The 15,673-nt window shown below is 37.1% G+C and overlaps 1 protein-coding gene across 1 annotated transcript in view; it reads right to left on the bottom strand.

Moving 5' to 3' along the window:
• WDR27 (WD repeat domain 27) overlaps positions 1-15,673 on the bottom strand; it is a 76,684-nt gene that overhangs the window by 9,317 nt on the left and 51,694 nt on the right. The window contains exon 22 of the mRNA XM_074820535.1: positions 10,383-10,485. Within this exon, the coding sequence (XP_074676636.1) occupies positions 10,383-10,485 (103 nt within the window). The remainder of the gene's footprint in view (positions 1-10,382; positions 10,486-15,673) is intronic.

Raw genomic sequence — 15,673 nt, 5'->3', positions numbered from 1 at the left:
CTACAAGCCTGCTCTCCTCATACCTTTCATGGAAGTGGGCACAAAGAGGCAAAGTCAAGCACAGCAAGAGTCAAGAGCATGAAATGCTTTGAATCACAGATCTACAATGTCTTTCAACAATTTCTGAGCCAAGAAGGAACATGGCTCCATGTTTTAACCAAGAGAACATACCACGGAGAGACATGGTTAGTGAAGCTGAAAATTTTCCATCATAATCTAGAGGTTTACAGAACTTTGCCAAACTTATCCAATAAAAATTAATTTTCCATTCCAGGTTCTCTATTTTGGGGAGGAACATATTCATTTTTGGCTTAATCTCTATGTCCCCATTCCTCTCTGTACAATAGATGTGATAATATTTCACTGTTTTTTTGAAGACAAATCCCACGTCTGTGAAACCCAGGTATTCTAGTAATTTTTGCTCTTCCACACAGTTCCTAAATCAACCATTTGTCTCATACTTTTCTTTCAAAAAATGCTATGAAGCAGTTGTGCAGCTTCAGTAGAATCTAGCAAGTGCATATTAGGTTGTCTAAAAAGAGATGTTAGCCAATCACACTTCCCAAGCTGAAAAGCATTCAAACTCTTACCTCCCACCTTTCAAGAAATGATTCTAAGCCCTGAGGCAGTGGTTAGGCTGGGATGCAGTGCTCTTGTGAATTGTCACATTGTGTAACAAGATTCACCAGGTCAGAGAAAAGTAATGACAGGCAAGTACAGATAGAAGCCTACCTGTAGCTAACCACTGAAGCATTCACCAGCAATGGGAAAGACCTTTACTCTGATCTTTATTATGAGACTTCTTTCATATTGAACAGCTGCTAGACAAAATACACAGAACATGGCTGGGAACACAACTTTCCCACTGTACTTCATTTCTACAACTCTATCCTAACAGAACCAGTGTTAAGCTTCTGTCTGATACTGTATTTCTAGCCCTATAAATCTTAAATATTTAGGTGTTGTGGCTCTGTTTCAACTGAAAAAGTGGCAGAGACCCTGACTGCATCCAAGATTTTATTCTGTTGTGACAGCTATCATCTTCTCTTCCAATGACTGTGCTTTTAAGGAAATTAATAACAAATATTTTAAATCAGAATAATTTTTACATGTAACACAATAAAATATGATTAAAAGAAAAACATCACCATAAAAAAAGTGTATAAAACCAGCTTCTGTTCAAGTAACTCTAGTCACAGATATTTAAGCAAGCCAGTGATAGTCTAAATTCTGAGAATAAAAGTTAACTTGGTGCAAGATGGAAAATAAACTTTTCAGTAAATTTATTTTTAACTTCAATAGTAAAAAAAGAAAAAAATCCAAACCAAACCAAACCAAAACAAAACAAAAAAAAACAACCAAAAAAACCCCAAGCAAAAACGAACCCAAAGGAAATTGTATTTTAACAGAAATTACATTCAGGTATTCATAGAAAGTGGAATAACTCCAGTATAAACATTCTCCTACCGTAGTCTGCCATCATTCTAGTTTTACTACATTTCTGATGTCATTCAAATTGTTTTTCTATTCTATACTTACTAGACTTTTTAGCATATTCTTCTCTACTGAAAAAAATAAGTTAGTGAATTATAAATGATACCATAATACTAGCCACAGAAGAAAAAAAAAAGTTGAAAATATTAATTCAATGACAGAGGAAGAACAGATTTTCAGCAAACTAAATGTAATAAAAAAGAAAGCAAAACAGTCTAGGAAGTACTCAGCAATACCCAAAATGCATATGTGCATATAATCTGTTATAGACTTTAGCCAAAGTCAATTCCTTTTTTTTATATTAAGACCAATTTCTTGTAATAAAAATACTGATTCAGTAGATATTGGTATTTCCTTTCCATTTCTGTCCAAGGGTCAGCCAAAAGTAAAAATCATTTACCTGTACCAATAGCTTCCAAAAAACTTTCCTGCACCCATAACCACATACTTACTTGTGTTTCCTTTCACTTAAAGTTTGAAGAAAATTTGGAGTAGTCGGTTTTCATTAACCCACAGTGTGAGAGTGTATTTAGCACTTTACATGTATATACAAGCTTGTGCTTTCTTCTTTAAATGTGTAACAAGAAACAGGGAAGAAGGGTGAAGGTCCCTCCTTGAGGGGAAGAATTTGTATCCAAATGGAAAACTACTTAATTCTATTGCATTGGTAAAGTATACTAAATAAATTGACACTTTATCTGCAGAGTTTGACTATAAATTCTTTCCTCTGTTTTTTTTATATTCTGTCTTCAAACCAAACTTGTCCCCATCTGTTCCCGCTGTCCCCTAGAAGAATCCATGGCCATATACATTTGGGTCAAATTACTTACACTCCTACTCCCTCCTGGGAAGGGAAAGAGGGGGAAGCAAATCAGAAAGAGAAACTCTGAAAGCATAACAGAAAAATTCTTCTTGTTATCAGCTCTTGCACAGGGGCCAGAAAAGCAACACCGGTTTCAAGAAAAAACCTTTGTAACTGCCGTGGCTTTAAAGTGGAGCACATATTTTACAAAAGATCACCGAAAAAAAGAACAGAAAAAAAAACCCACACTGGTATCTAAGATATCTAATTTGACCTTACGCAAATAGAGATATTTTTTTCATAAGTTTTGCATGGATTGGCCAAAGTCATCCCTTTCCTGCAACTGTTTTTTTCTAGTATTTCAAATGAGCTACAGGATGGAAGAGTTAAAACCTCTTGATAGAAAAATAAATCAATAATCTTACTTACACTTTTAGGAAAGACATCTGGATTTATTAATAAGGCATTAGTCTCCATTTGCCTCCATTAGTGTCATCAAACCTGATACACACTCCCACACTACATGATATAATTGGCTTGTACTCCACCATCCCTGTTTATGCTGGGGCACATCTCCCACTGAACCATGTATTTTTCCTCAATCTCAAACTGAAAAAGCACCTGAACTACTTGTACTAAAATGAAGAATAACAATCACCCTGAAGCAGACACCCAGCATGGAAAGTTTCAGCCCAAAATGTTCTCAATTTATAAGCAACTGAAAACAAAATTATAGTGGAAAGTGTTAGACTACCTTAACTATAGGCATCAGTGCCAAATCCACACATAATAAAACAGATTTTACAAGTATCCTAAGCACTGATTAACAGTCTTCAGTCCCAAGATATCTTATACCCTTGCCACATGATAGCATAGAAACTTTATTCAAGCATGTCACCAAAAGTTGAGTACAGTATGTCCTCTCAGAGTCCCTTTCCCTTCTAACGCCACTTATGGAGGCTGTCTTTCTGGTAGTCACAGGAAATTTCCCACTACAGTAAGATCCCAGTTTCCATCTGAGTTCCTTCAACATAACTACAAAAGGAGTAACAGTGAAAATTAATAATGCTCTTTATCATTAAAACAGTTAATGTTACCAAGATCTGTCATCTTTCAAGATGCAGGGGATACTTTTCAAATGCATCAGTATGCTGGCAGTGATAGCTAAAACAGTTTGAATTTTACTCACTGAAAAAGATTACATACATAGATCTAAACGATATCTCAGATTTGCCTCTGTAAGCCACCCTTCTTAGAAGCTTCCACTTTATATTTTTCTTGATTTTAGTTTCTATTTAGTCAATTTCAAAGCTTCATGTATATGGTTGTCCTCATTTGTCTGTCTGTGGAATTTATATAGCACCAAACACTTCTGTATTTAGGTTGTTTTTACTTTTATAACATACTTAGGTTTGGCAGAGTGCAGAATTATTACTTGAAGATTTTGTTCTAAAAAATTTACGTCACCTCTCATTATGAAGCATCATGGTTGGATCACACCCACTCTGGAAATGGCTCTTTTCTGACGGCTGCTAAGACTGTCTTCTGTATCAACTGTACCAATAATTGCATTCCCTGTTTGTGTACTGGTGTTGACTGTTCAACAGAAATACTGCAAGATTCAGATGATGCATAGGATCCTCATTCAGATGTTTAGGCATAACAGGGTAACTCATTAACTTTACAAAGGATTACCCCATTTTAATAAGTTTGCAATCACAATGCAATTAACTAGTAGGATTATAGAATATGTACCAATGATACACAAAATTCAGCTGCTGTCAGAGTTGCAGACTAAGAGGTATAAATATAGAAAACACAAGCCCTGTGGGTATAAATCTATACATATCCACTTTTAGCAGCATACTGAAGCATGCATTCCAAAATAAAACTTGAGTATTTGTATCTACTTTGACTTCATGTTTTGCCTACATTTGAATACAGGGTATTTTCTATATTATTTTTCTTTAGCAAAAAGGCTAATTTCTCATACTTCCACTCAGCTCTCACAAGTACTACCAAACTTAAAGGTTAACACAGTAACACACTGCAGCCTCATAAAATTCAGTTTGACAGGCCACTAGAAAAAAGCTGTTCTGTAGTTAAATAAGCACGTATTTATAGCCAGCAGAAAATCCTCCACCACTCTCAACTGCCGGTCTCTGTTTTTATGGTGGTCAGGTCTGAGGTATAGAGGCATAGATAAAGCAATAATCTGAACTGACCAAGAAGCAAAAAAGAGCAGCTAGTGTGTTCATACTCACATAATTCCACGGTTCATAAAATAATTTACCCAGGTTAAGATTTTTAATCATCCTCAAAGATATACCCAGACGACAGCAAAGTAATAGCACACTGTAAAGTCATGACTGTAATAAGAAAGCAATATTTATATTCCCTCCTAGCATTATAGGCCTAAAAGCCAAGCACACTACCAAAGAATCCAAGCAACTGAGGTTCAAGAGTAACACAGAGTTGTGTTCTTCTTTGAAATTGGATAGATTTTCACCAGCAATAGCTGGCAGAGAGGTAGTTGCAGTCTCTGTCATTCATTCTCTGCCATGGATTTCCTTCTGCCAAGCAATGTCAGTCCTGGATTTCCACAGTAAACATTACTAATGCTATTTTCTCCAGATGTTTTCTCTTAAAGCCTACCTTAGTTAAACAATATGGACATGTAAAGTAAAACTTGAGAATATAGAATTGGAATACCAAAGACACTGAAACCCAAAATATCCCAGTCCCTACCACTGCTTCATATTCTGGTCTGCAAGCCCTCTGGTATGAAGTGTAGACCAGGACAATAAATACTAGACAACACGACTATCAGATATTTCTAAAAGTAATTTTCCAGTAAAGAAAATATCTTCCTATTTTTCCAAACCCAGTATTAAAGTCAACACCGCAGCATACTCTATTGTACCAAAAATACCTAATTTAAACATCAGTGATACCTCCAAGATACACTCCCAAGAGATAATGAACAAAACATTCTGAACTACTAGCAAGTCCTGTCTCCTCTATTTACATACATCCATACCAGACTACCATCTTACATCATATCATCTTTCTCAACCCCATGCCTCTTCCCTCATCTGTAGTCTTTTATCTTCCAAACATTAGTACCCAAAAAGTTCTACTGAAATTGTGGTCTCAGAGGGAGAAAACCAACCACATAATTTTATCACTCAAATATTGGGGTTCTTTTCTTTTCTCTTTGCTATCTAGACCATTTTATGCAGTTTTGGAAATAAGTAGATACAGTTGTTAAGCTTATCACAGCACAGACACAGAAGGGTGGACACATTTCATATAAATAAGATCAGAGTAACTGACCGCAGCAGTAACAAACTGAGATAGGCCTCATCTAAATTTTTCTTTTAAAAAGAAAAGGACAGAAGAAAGATACCATTGCTAATCTCCATTTTATAAGTCAGAACTGAGCCACAGAAAGACTAATATGACTAATAATATATTTATGGGAGTCAAGAAATAGATCATAAACTCCTATGGCAATGATTACTTTAGGAAGTAGTGCAGTGCAAGAGGAGCAGATGTACAGAACAAAACAGTGCTAGAACCCAAGATCCAAATCTATTTTGGTGCTTTACTTTGGGCTATCTTATCTCTGATTCTGTGGATTGAACATGGTTAGCATATAAAGAGCATTCAGTTTGCTCAAGGAGTTGTTCTTCCACTTCAGCCTCACCTGAAAGGAACTGATCTGCATGATCCAAGATGACCCTGTGATACAAATCAAAGCACAGTAGATGGGGAGGACTGGCAGACGTGCTTCAAGAAAGGGTGTGCACACTCTTTATCCAAACTAAAAAACAGATGCTCACTCTGCATCAGTGCACTGCAATTCATACAGAAGAGAAAATAAGGGGAAAAACTTTAAAAATTTAAACTACTTCAAATTATAAATCTCCTTTCATTATGGCTTCTTAAAGCCAAAATATGTGGCCAAGTAAAGCAGATGACAAGTTTAACAGATAGCAGCATTGTATTTTTAATGCATTTACAAGTGACAAAATAAGAAATATAATTTTTGAAGCTACCCATCTTGATGTAAGAATAGATAAAAATAAAACTAAGGGTTCTGTTATATCATATGTATTTTTCTTGACCTTGCAAAGAAATTATTAGTCTAATCCAATAGGAAAATACATTATGTGATTTGAAACAGTGAATTTTACCACTAAACAAATATCTGGTAGCAAAACATTGAAGTATATTGCTTAGCAGTAGGACTGACATTCTATTTGGAGTATCAACCTCTGCAACTATTTGACACTAAGGTGTCAACTATAAACAAATTCTACAGTTTGTTTTATGCCACATGCAGAATCTTGTATCTGGAAACAACTGAGTCTGCAAGCACTATCAGGTCCAGGTTTCAATCCAGCCACCACTCACAGGTTTGCAGAATTCTTCAGATATGCCCCCTGATGAGTATGTTTCCAGTACCACTTGCATAATGGAAATTTGCTCTAAAACCAATTGTGCACAAATGTTAACATTCAGGGATTAACATGTGGTTAGTACACTCATGTTATTTATAAGCATCAAATTTCTTTATCTTGTCTCCTCTTACACCTTTCAGTGTAGATGCCCTCTGGAGAAGAAGAAACAATCTTCCTACTCTCTCTAGATTTGGTGCCTTCACAGTCGGAAGGCATAAATTTAATCCTGGATTAAGAATGTGTTTCAAAGATAATGTTGTAGGCAAAATGCTATACTTTGATGAAAATTAAAAAATGGAAGACAACTTCATACATTACCCATGTATTTTTATTATTGATGTAGCAACCTGTTATGCTGAAAAACTTCTGGGTTTGCAATACGGGTCAGTCAGTGTCAACTGTGAGCCCAGGCTTTGAGATTTGACATGGACACAGAGTTTTATGTTAGCAAATTCCATTTCAACACTAGGGTCAAATTGTGACACTTAAAAGTCTACAGTTCAAAGAGAGCTAGCAAGAATGAATCTTTAAACCATTAAAGAGCCAAATCTTTATTTCTGCATTCCCTACTTCATTTCTGGAAACTTGGAATTTATTCAGAGAGCCCTAAGGTCTTCAAAGACAAAAATGAAGGACCTAATTAGACATGAAGTAAAACAGCTAACTAGAACTACATGGAGCACAGGAGAAGATTAGCTATTTCTGTTTTAAAAAGTAGCATTTCACATTCTCCAGATATTTTTGTCCTTTTAGACTAAGATTTCTTTGGTCAACATATGTTTAGGTAAACATTTTTGTACAGAGCCCAGGAAAATGGAAATCTAAACCCAGTTAGAGTATTTGTCCAACATCCTTAATACTATTGTCTGATAGTCAGAAACCTTGAACTGTCCACTTGTAAAATGTTTAGAAATTAAAATAATGTGTGTATTCATTTAATAAGAAGTCAATCCATTTCACTTGTAACCTTAGGCTATTTAAGATGAAGAGAAAATCTCAGGTTAGAAATGTTAACTTTCTACATTTTCTAATCACAGTGGATTATGGAAAGGATGATCACAGTTCCAAATTAGGATACTGTGGTGTGCTGGTTTTGGCTGGGATAGAGTTAATTTTCTTCACAGTAGCTGGTATGGGGCTACCTTTTGGATTTGTGCTGGAAACAGTGTTGATAATGCAGGGATGTTTTAGTTATTGCTGAGAAGTGCTTACACCAAGTCAAGGCCTTTTCTGCTTCTCACACCACCCCACCAGCGAGCAGGCTGGGGGTGCACAAGAAGTTGGGAAGGGACACAGCTGGGACAGCTGACCCCAACTGACCAAAGGGATATTCTGTACCATATGACGTCATGCTCAGCATATAAAGCTGGGGAAGAAGAAGGAATGGGGTGACATTCAGAGTGATGGTGTTTGTCTTCCTAAGTAACCGTTACACGTAATGGAGTCCTGCTTTCCTGGAGATGAATGAACAACTGCCTGACCATGGGAAGTAGTGAATGAATTCCTTGTCTTGCTTTGCTTTTGCGCACAGCTTTTTCTTTACCTCTGAAACTGTCTTTATCTCAACCAATGAGTTTTCTCACTTTTACTCTTCTGATTCTCTCTCCCATCCCACCACGGAGGAGCAAAAGAGCAGCTGCGTGGTACTTAGTTGCTGGCTGGGGTTAAACCGCAACATATAGGTCCCTGCTTTGATCAGACTATCAGGTCCTACACAGGACAAAGGTTCTCTGAAAGAAGTTGGAGTAATCAGTTAGGGGAACACTTTCAACCCATGATTTACAGTATGTACAAATCTCATGCTAACACATAAAAGTAGTTCAAATAAAAATAAGTGTCTTCTTCAGCCACACAGAAGCTATACCAAGCTGTTCTCATATAAAATAGGTCATATACTTTGTAAGTAGAGAAAAAGGCAGACAGAATTTGCATCTCTTTGTTTACAATAACATACTTTGGTTTTCTGATTCTGTGCCCTGTAGGAATATGGTTTTGATTTTGCTATTAATCAGTGCAGCCAACATATTTCTCTTTGTCAAACCCTTCAGATATTGTGAAATATAAAGGCAGTTTAAGATTAATGTCTCTCAATTATATTCCAATTCTGCATCTTTTGGCTTTAAAATCAATCATATTTGTTAACCACAGGGTGCAAGTATTGTGCTTGATAAATTAAACTCCAAGATGATTGAAGATGCAGTTGCTGGTCAGTGGAAAGTTACATAACTTGTTTCCAGAATGCGTTATTTCAAGATAACACTTTTTAACCACACTGCTGAATTCTTATGCAGTTTTTTGAATTCCAATGGACATTCACTCATAGAATACAATCTGCAAAAATATGTGGTTTCTTGATACTCTCAAAACTGTTCCAGTTGCACATCAGTCCATCTGTCAGGATGATATTACTTTAACAATATGAATGGACTATTCAGTGCCATGTTCAATTTTCTTTTTCAAAAGGAAACACAAAAGTATATCCAGTCTCAAAATTTCAAAGAGAAGCCTCCTAAAAATGCCTCAGAACTGTATTTTGTCCAAACAGTACAGTTATAGCTAGAGTTCGAAATTCGACTCAGTTTTCCTGAGGGGACAACAAGAAGAACAATGAAAGTTTTCTACAGACATGCGATGCAAATTATGCAAAATTTCAAGCCAGGAGCCACACTAAAAATTATTGACTGGCACTGTGCCCACCAGGGACCACATGCCAACTGGAGCAGGATGTAGTCCAGCTATTCAGCTTCCTATGATGAGTTACCATGTGCCAAGAATTTGGAGTAAGGTTAAAATCATGCTCTATGCCTTTCTTTTATTGTATCAGCAGTAATTCCAAACAATAGCCTTAATATGAAAGAGAAAACAAAAGGTCTTGTGACTGCACCTCTTTTTATACTATACAAAATTAACCTTAATTAGTAATCTCAACTAAATATATTTATATCATGTACTTCATGAGCTGAGATCAGTATTAGATGCATTTTGTTTCACAGACAAAGCAAAAAGCCTTCCTTTCATATTGCAAACTACATTTTGAAATGCAAATTACCACAAACTTGAAAAATATATTTTATCATGGAAATGTCAAGAACACATGAGCTATTGCCAAACCTCCAGCAATCTGCCAATAAAATCTCTAACCTTCACACATGATTGGAGCCAGTATTTCAAAACTAGCCACAACAGTAAATTCCTTTTGTTCTGGATTTGAAGTTGACCAGAAAACCTGTGTCATAGTCCTGATGAGTCACCTAGAAAGACCTAGAAGAAAGTTAAACAGCTTTCCTACCCAGTTGTTTTGAAAGGATGTGTTTACAGTGAACCCAACCCCAGCCCAGTTTCAAAGGCCTATACGACAAGCTAGCAATCATCTATCTCTTAGCAAACAGCAAGAAAAACATTGTGCCAGCAATGCAGGACTTACTGAAGATTTGGTTGTTCAGGGATTTTTCAGGGAAAATAAAGAACTGCTAGATATAAATAAAGTATATCAAAGTATAATAGACCTCAGTTTTGCACATCAAGCTGAATCCTAGAAACATGCATAAAAAGACTACTTTGTGTACAATATGAGTAGCTCCTATAGTTTAGGAGGAAAATAAGCAAAAAACATTACTTACACATTTGTCATCTGATCCACTGGCTATAAACCGTCCACAAGGAGATACTGCAATTCCACATGGATAGCAGCAGCTATGGTGCCCTCCAAAACGACGTTCACACCTTCAGAGAAATTTCAGTCTTATTAACGCCAACTAAAAACTAGCTCTTTTACTGCCATTTTCATTAAATCCTGCTGAAGTCTCACCTGTTTTTCTTAGTCTACAAATTTACTAAGGCAAATCAACACATTAAGGTTTAAATAGCTCTGCAGTAGGATTTTGACAAAACTGAAAGACATTAAAGAATATTAATATCTAAAAATAAAATGAACACACAAAACTACCCTAGGACAATGCCTAAAGCCATGCCTTGCCCTTGTTTAGTTTAAAAAGATAGAAACATCATTATCATTAGTAATCATTAGAAATGAGGAGCTGTGATGCCTACCATTAAGCTACACCTAGTTAGCCATCTCAGCAGGGAAAGACAAACTCCCCTGCATTAAGGGGAGGGTGTTGTGAAAGCCAGTCTGCTCTGTGAAGCTTTAGAAATCTCCCTCAAGTAATTTATATCAAATTAAGATCCAGTATGTGGAATCGTAACATAAAAAATTATTGCTTGTTTTTCTCATAACCAAATCCGGATATTTAATATGCATTGCTCTGTTTACATTCCTACTCCATGCACTAATCTATTGTATCTTGTAAATTCAAGAAAGGCAATATGCAAATGACATTCCAAACTGATAAATCTAGCTATCTACCCTACAACTGTTGATAACTTCTTATGTATCTGTGTTAATACAGTCTAAAGGAAAGAATGCATTTAAATTCAATGCAAAGGATTAATTTCCTACTTTTCACATAAATATTGCAAGATAGCATTTTGGAGAAAGTTTTTGATAGCTGAGCACACTTGGCCCATTTAAAAATAATAATGTTTTCAATGAGATGAAGATTAATATCCATCTAAAAAGAATCGATGGTTGTAAAGAATTGTGATAGCTTTGTAGTCACTACAAGACTAAGGAAAAAGGTAGTATTTAAGAGTTGCTTCAGTGTTAAAAGACATTTTAATGCAAGTTTCAAATCCATTCAGAATTATCATTCACCTATGTATACCTCATTTCAGAGCTTTATTTTTATACCCACAAGGTATAATTTCAAAACAGACTTAAAACAATCTGTATTCTTCTTTTGCCTTTATTATGAATGCTATCAACCTGCCCTTCTTCTTACAAAACAAATTCATATACTTTGCTATAATACAGCTGTCACCTATTCTTTTTTTTTTATGTATGCTAGGTCCAGGAACAAATTTGAGAGAGTAACATCTCCTGCCAACATCTGTGATATACACTTTTTCCTGGCCAGTGAAATCCCACAGCTCAGCCTCAGTCACGTTTTTTCTTGTCTCTGCCAGAGCCCCAGTTGCACTTTTTGTGAATTTCAGAGTTCCCCCCAAAATACAGTCTTTCTCAGTGCCTTTTCTCATTGATACATATGGAAAATGTTCACAAAAATGTTTGAAGAAAAAGTCTTTTTTTAATTTTATACTTGTAAGATACAACAACATCCTGTGACAGAAATTTCCTCATGGGAAAAATAAACAAAATTCATATATCCTCTGTCCCTCCTGAACATGCCTCCAGGATCACCATCCTTCCTTAAGTAGAGCACTGGCCATCAGGACTAGTTCTCAGTTTTTAAGACCTCATTCTCAGGACCTGTAAAAGCTAACTTCCTCAATGAGGTGTTTCTTCTTCGCAGAAGAGTCTCCTAATAAATCACTGGAAACAACTTCCTTTCAAAAGAATTTGACTTCTCTGCATCTGTGACCAATTCAATTACTCCACCTATAAATGGATGCATAAGAACTAACAGGATTCCACGACTATCACTGATCTTTTCTCTGCTATACCACAGCAATATAAAGCAATGTCTGAGTCACAGGACAGTGCCACTTTTCCTTGTGCCAGTACAGTCACAGTAATAACTAACATCCTGGATTCTATTTTCTTGTTTTCCTGTTCAACTTTTCCATTATAATCAGGATGTACGTTCTATTACAAGTATAACTACTTTCCCCACCCCCTCAAAATCCTACTTTAAAATACATTTTAAAAAACTGATTCCAATTAAACTTTCCACAGAATCCAGTAGAAAATTTATTATGCAATCTATTAACTCCAGATATCTCCAGGTATCACAGCAATGGAAAAAAGTGGATAAAAAATCCTAGAATAAATAGATATTATGTGTATAATTTTAGCTTATTCTAGGAGTTCTTTTATTTCAGGCTTTTTTTTTTCCTCCTGTTTTTTTTAAAGTAGCAACAGGTGGTGATCAAACTTATTTTGGATATTGCAAGCTTTACGTGGCCAGCTGGCATGCTGTCCAGCCTCCTAAGAATGATTTTCTGGTCAGAATTTTTCAAGGGTTACCATGACAAACATCTGGTAATTGCATGGGACAGCAAAAAGCCAAGTTTTTCCTATGTTCTCCATTGTACAGCTTTTAGTCTACATTCCAAAATACATATCTTTTTATGTCGCAAACAACTTGCAGAATATTAGAAAAAAATGTAACATGTTTTCCATCTTTGCAAAAGAAAGATACCAGGATGGTGCATCTCTTCATAAATCAGGGAATACTCTCACAAATAAGACTATTTCATTCTACTTGATATGTTTTAAAAATCTGGACTGCAGACTAAAGTCTTCTTTTATTTAACCGCTTTTCCTTGTGTTCTAATACTTTGTCCCAGTGCTCTGGTATTTCTTCAGAGATCCTTCACTACCAGCAGATCCACTGAGGCTCTGTGTATAATCTGTGTATAACTTGACGGTAGTAGTAGCTACCTTAGATATTCTGTACACATGGGTTTCATTTTAAACACACATCAAACCCTTCACATAGGAGCTCAGCATGTTTTCACCAACACCATCCAGCAGGGACCACATGTTCCACATCCTGTATACTTTCATGCATCTCCAGTCCCAAACTTGGAGGAAGTCCAGCCACTGCTTTATCCCTTTTTCCCTCAGAATCCAGAAAACAAGACTCAAATCTTCAGGGAAAAAAAAGATAGCAAATCATGGGACTCTCACATTCAGAAGAGACCAAGATTAATCAAATTCTGAATATGTGTATATCTGTATCTCGCTCAGGATGATGTCAAGCAGTTAGTTCACAGTGGAGATGCAAATTGAAAAGTATCTGAAAATTGAAGGGCCATTCATTCAAACTGCATGTCTGACCCTAAGACTCTCAAAGTGTAATTGTTAGAAAATGTATGGGAAGAGTTCCATGTGGCAGCAGGAATTCTATTAAATGTGTTGCCAGGGGAGCTTATGATCTAGTTGCACAGGATCATACTAGTTGGAGAGTTTACCCTAATGTCTAAAACTATCTTTATACAATTGGCAAATATTTTCAGAGGCTGAATGAGGGTGAAACTGATTTTCCCTGGGATCATGCATCAAAGCATTGTCATGCATCTGAGTACTCTGCAGAAGAAGTTCAGTATGTCCAAGTAGTCCAATATTCTTAAATATCTTCACTGTGGTCTAATAAGCACCCACGGCCTTTTTTCCAGAAGGAGATGAAGAATGAGTATTTCAGCAGCAAACAGCATTAGAGCATTTGAACTTCTATTCCTCAACTGTTCAGAGTGTGAGCCAGAGGCAGGCTGCTCCTGCCACTAAAGTTGTTAGGGTGATGGTGGTTGGGAGCTCCTCCCAACACCTTGCCCCTGCCAATCTCATTACCTGCAACAGTAATCTATCAGTTGTCACATCTACCTCCCCACACCTACCATAGTAGCAGCCCAGCCCTCTAAACTAGGCAGCAATAACTTTTCCCAGCTCTCCCCACCTCTGGGTAGATAACGAGCATATGGGACAGCACAGGACAACTGTTCCATTCCTTCTTTCTAAAATTAACTCCCAGTTTCAGTTGCTATTGTCCATCCTGCTCTCTTATTCAACATTTCATGAGTTCCCCTAGCAAGTTTCCCATCTCTATATTTCTGTGGCAAGTAGAGAAGAGCAAATGCTAATTTCATAGAATCACAGAGTCACATCATGGTTGATGTTGGTAGGCAGCTCTGGATGTCATCTTATCCAAGCTCCCTGCTCAGATTGAGCCAGCATGGCTTCACCAATGTTATACAGAGGGGAAGCATCACCTCCCTCAGACTGCTGGCAACACTCCTCCTGATGCAGCCCAGGACATCATTAGCCTTCTTTGACGCAAAGGCACACTTCTGGCTCATGTTCATCTCAGTGCCCACCAGGACCCCCAGGTCCTTTTCTGAAAGCTGCTTTCCAGATAGTTGTCCCCCCAGCATATATTGGTGCCTGGGAGTTGCATTTGGTGCCAAGGAGACTTTGCACTTCCCCTTGTTGAGCTTCATGAGGTTCCTGTCAGACCATTTCTCCAGACTGTTGAGGTCCTTCTGGATGGCAGCACAACCCTCTAGTGTATCAGACACTCCTCCCAGTTTTGTGTCATCAGCAGACTTGCTGCACTCTGTCCCATCATCCAGATAGTTAATGAAGATAATGAACAGGACTGGAACCAGTACTGATCCCTAGGTACACTGCTAATTAATGGCCTCCAACTAGACTTCATGTCACTGCATACCAACCTCTGAGGTTCCCATTTAGACAGTTTTCAACCCTCCTCACTGCTTATCCAGCACATACTACATCACCTTCTCTATGAGGATGTTATGGAAGACAGTGTTTAAAGCTTTACTGAAGTCACAGTAGACAATATCCACAGATCTCCCCTCATTTACCAAGCCAGTAATTTTATCATAGATGTTTATTGAATTGCTCAAGCATGACTTTCCCTTAGTGAACTGATCCTGACTACTCCCAATTAATTCCTTGTCATTTATGTGCCTGGAAATAGTTTCCATGATTAACTGCTCCATCACCTTCCCAGGGATTGAGGTGAGGCTGACCAGACTGTAGTTCCCTGTGTCCCCCTTCTTGCCCTTTCTGAAGGGCCTTTTCCCCAGAAATTTATAGAAACTATGTCTTCTTGGTCAGCTAGAGACAGGAACAATTACTGAATAGATATTGTAAGGCAACATATGAAAAACATCCAAGCTGCAGCCACAAAGACAACTTGTGTCTTGTTTCATCTCATATTCTGCCAAACGCTAAGTGTCTTAGGTTAAGAAGTCTGCTGTTGATGCAGGTTTTCTTCCTTCAAAAGCAAGGTAATGGCTGATAAGAGCAGAGACAGAGTATTTTTTCATGTCTCAGAACATGAAAAGACCTGAGCAGCTCTTCGCT

Source organism: Strix aluco, chromosome 3 (assembly GCF_031877795.1).
Source record: "Strix aluco isolate bStrAlu1 chromosome 3, bStrAlu1.hap1, whole genome shotgun sequence".
NCBI lineage: Eukaryota > Metazoa > Chordata > Aves > Strigiformes > Strigidae > Strix > Strix aluco.
The sequence above is the reverse complement of the archived record's forward strand: the minus strand, read 5'-3'. Positions and strand labels throughout refer to the sequence as shown.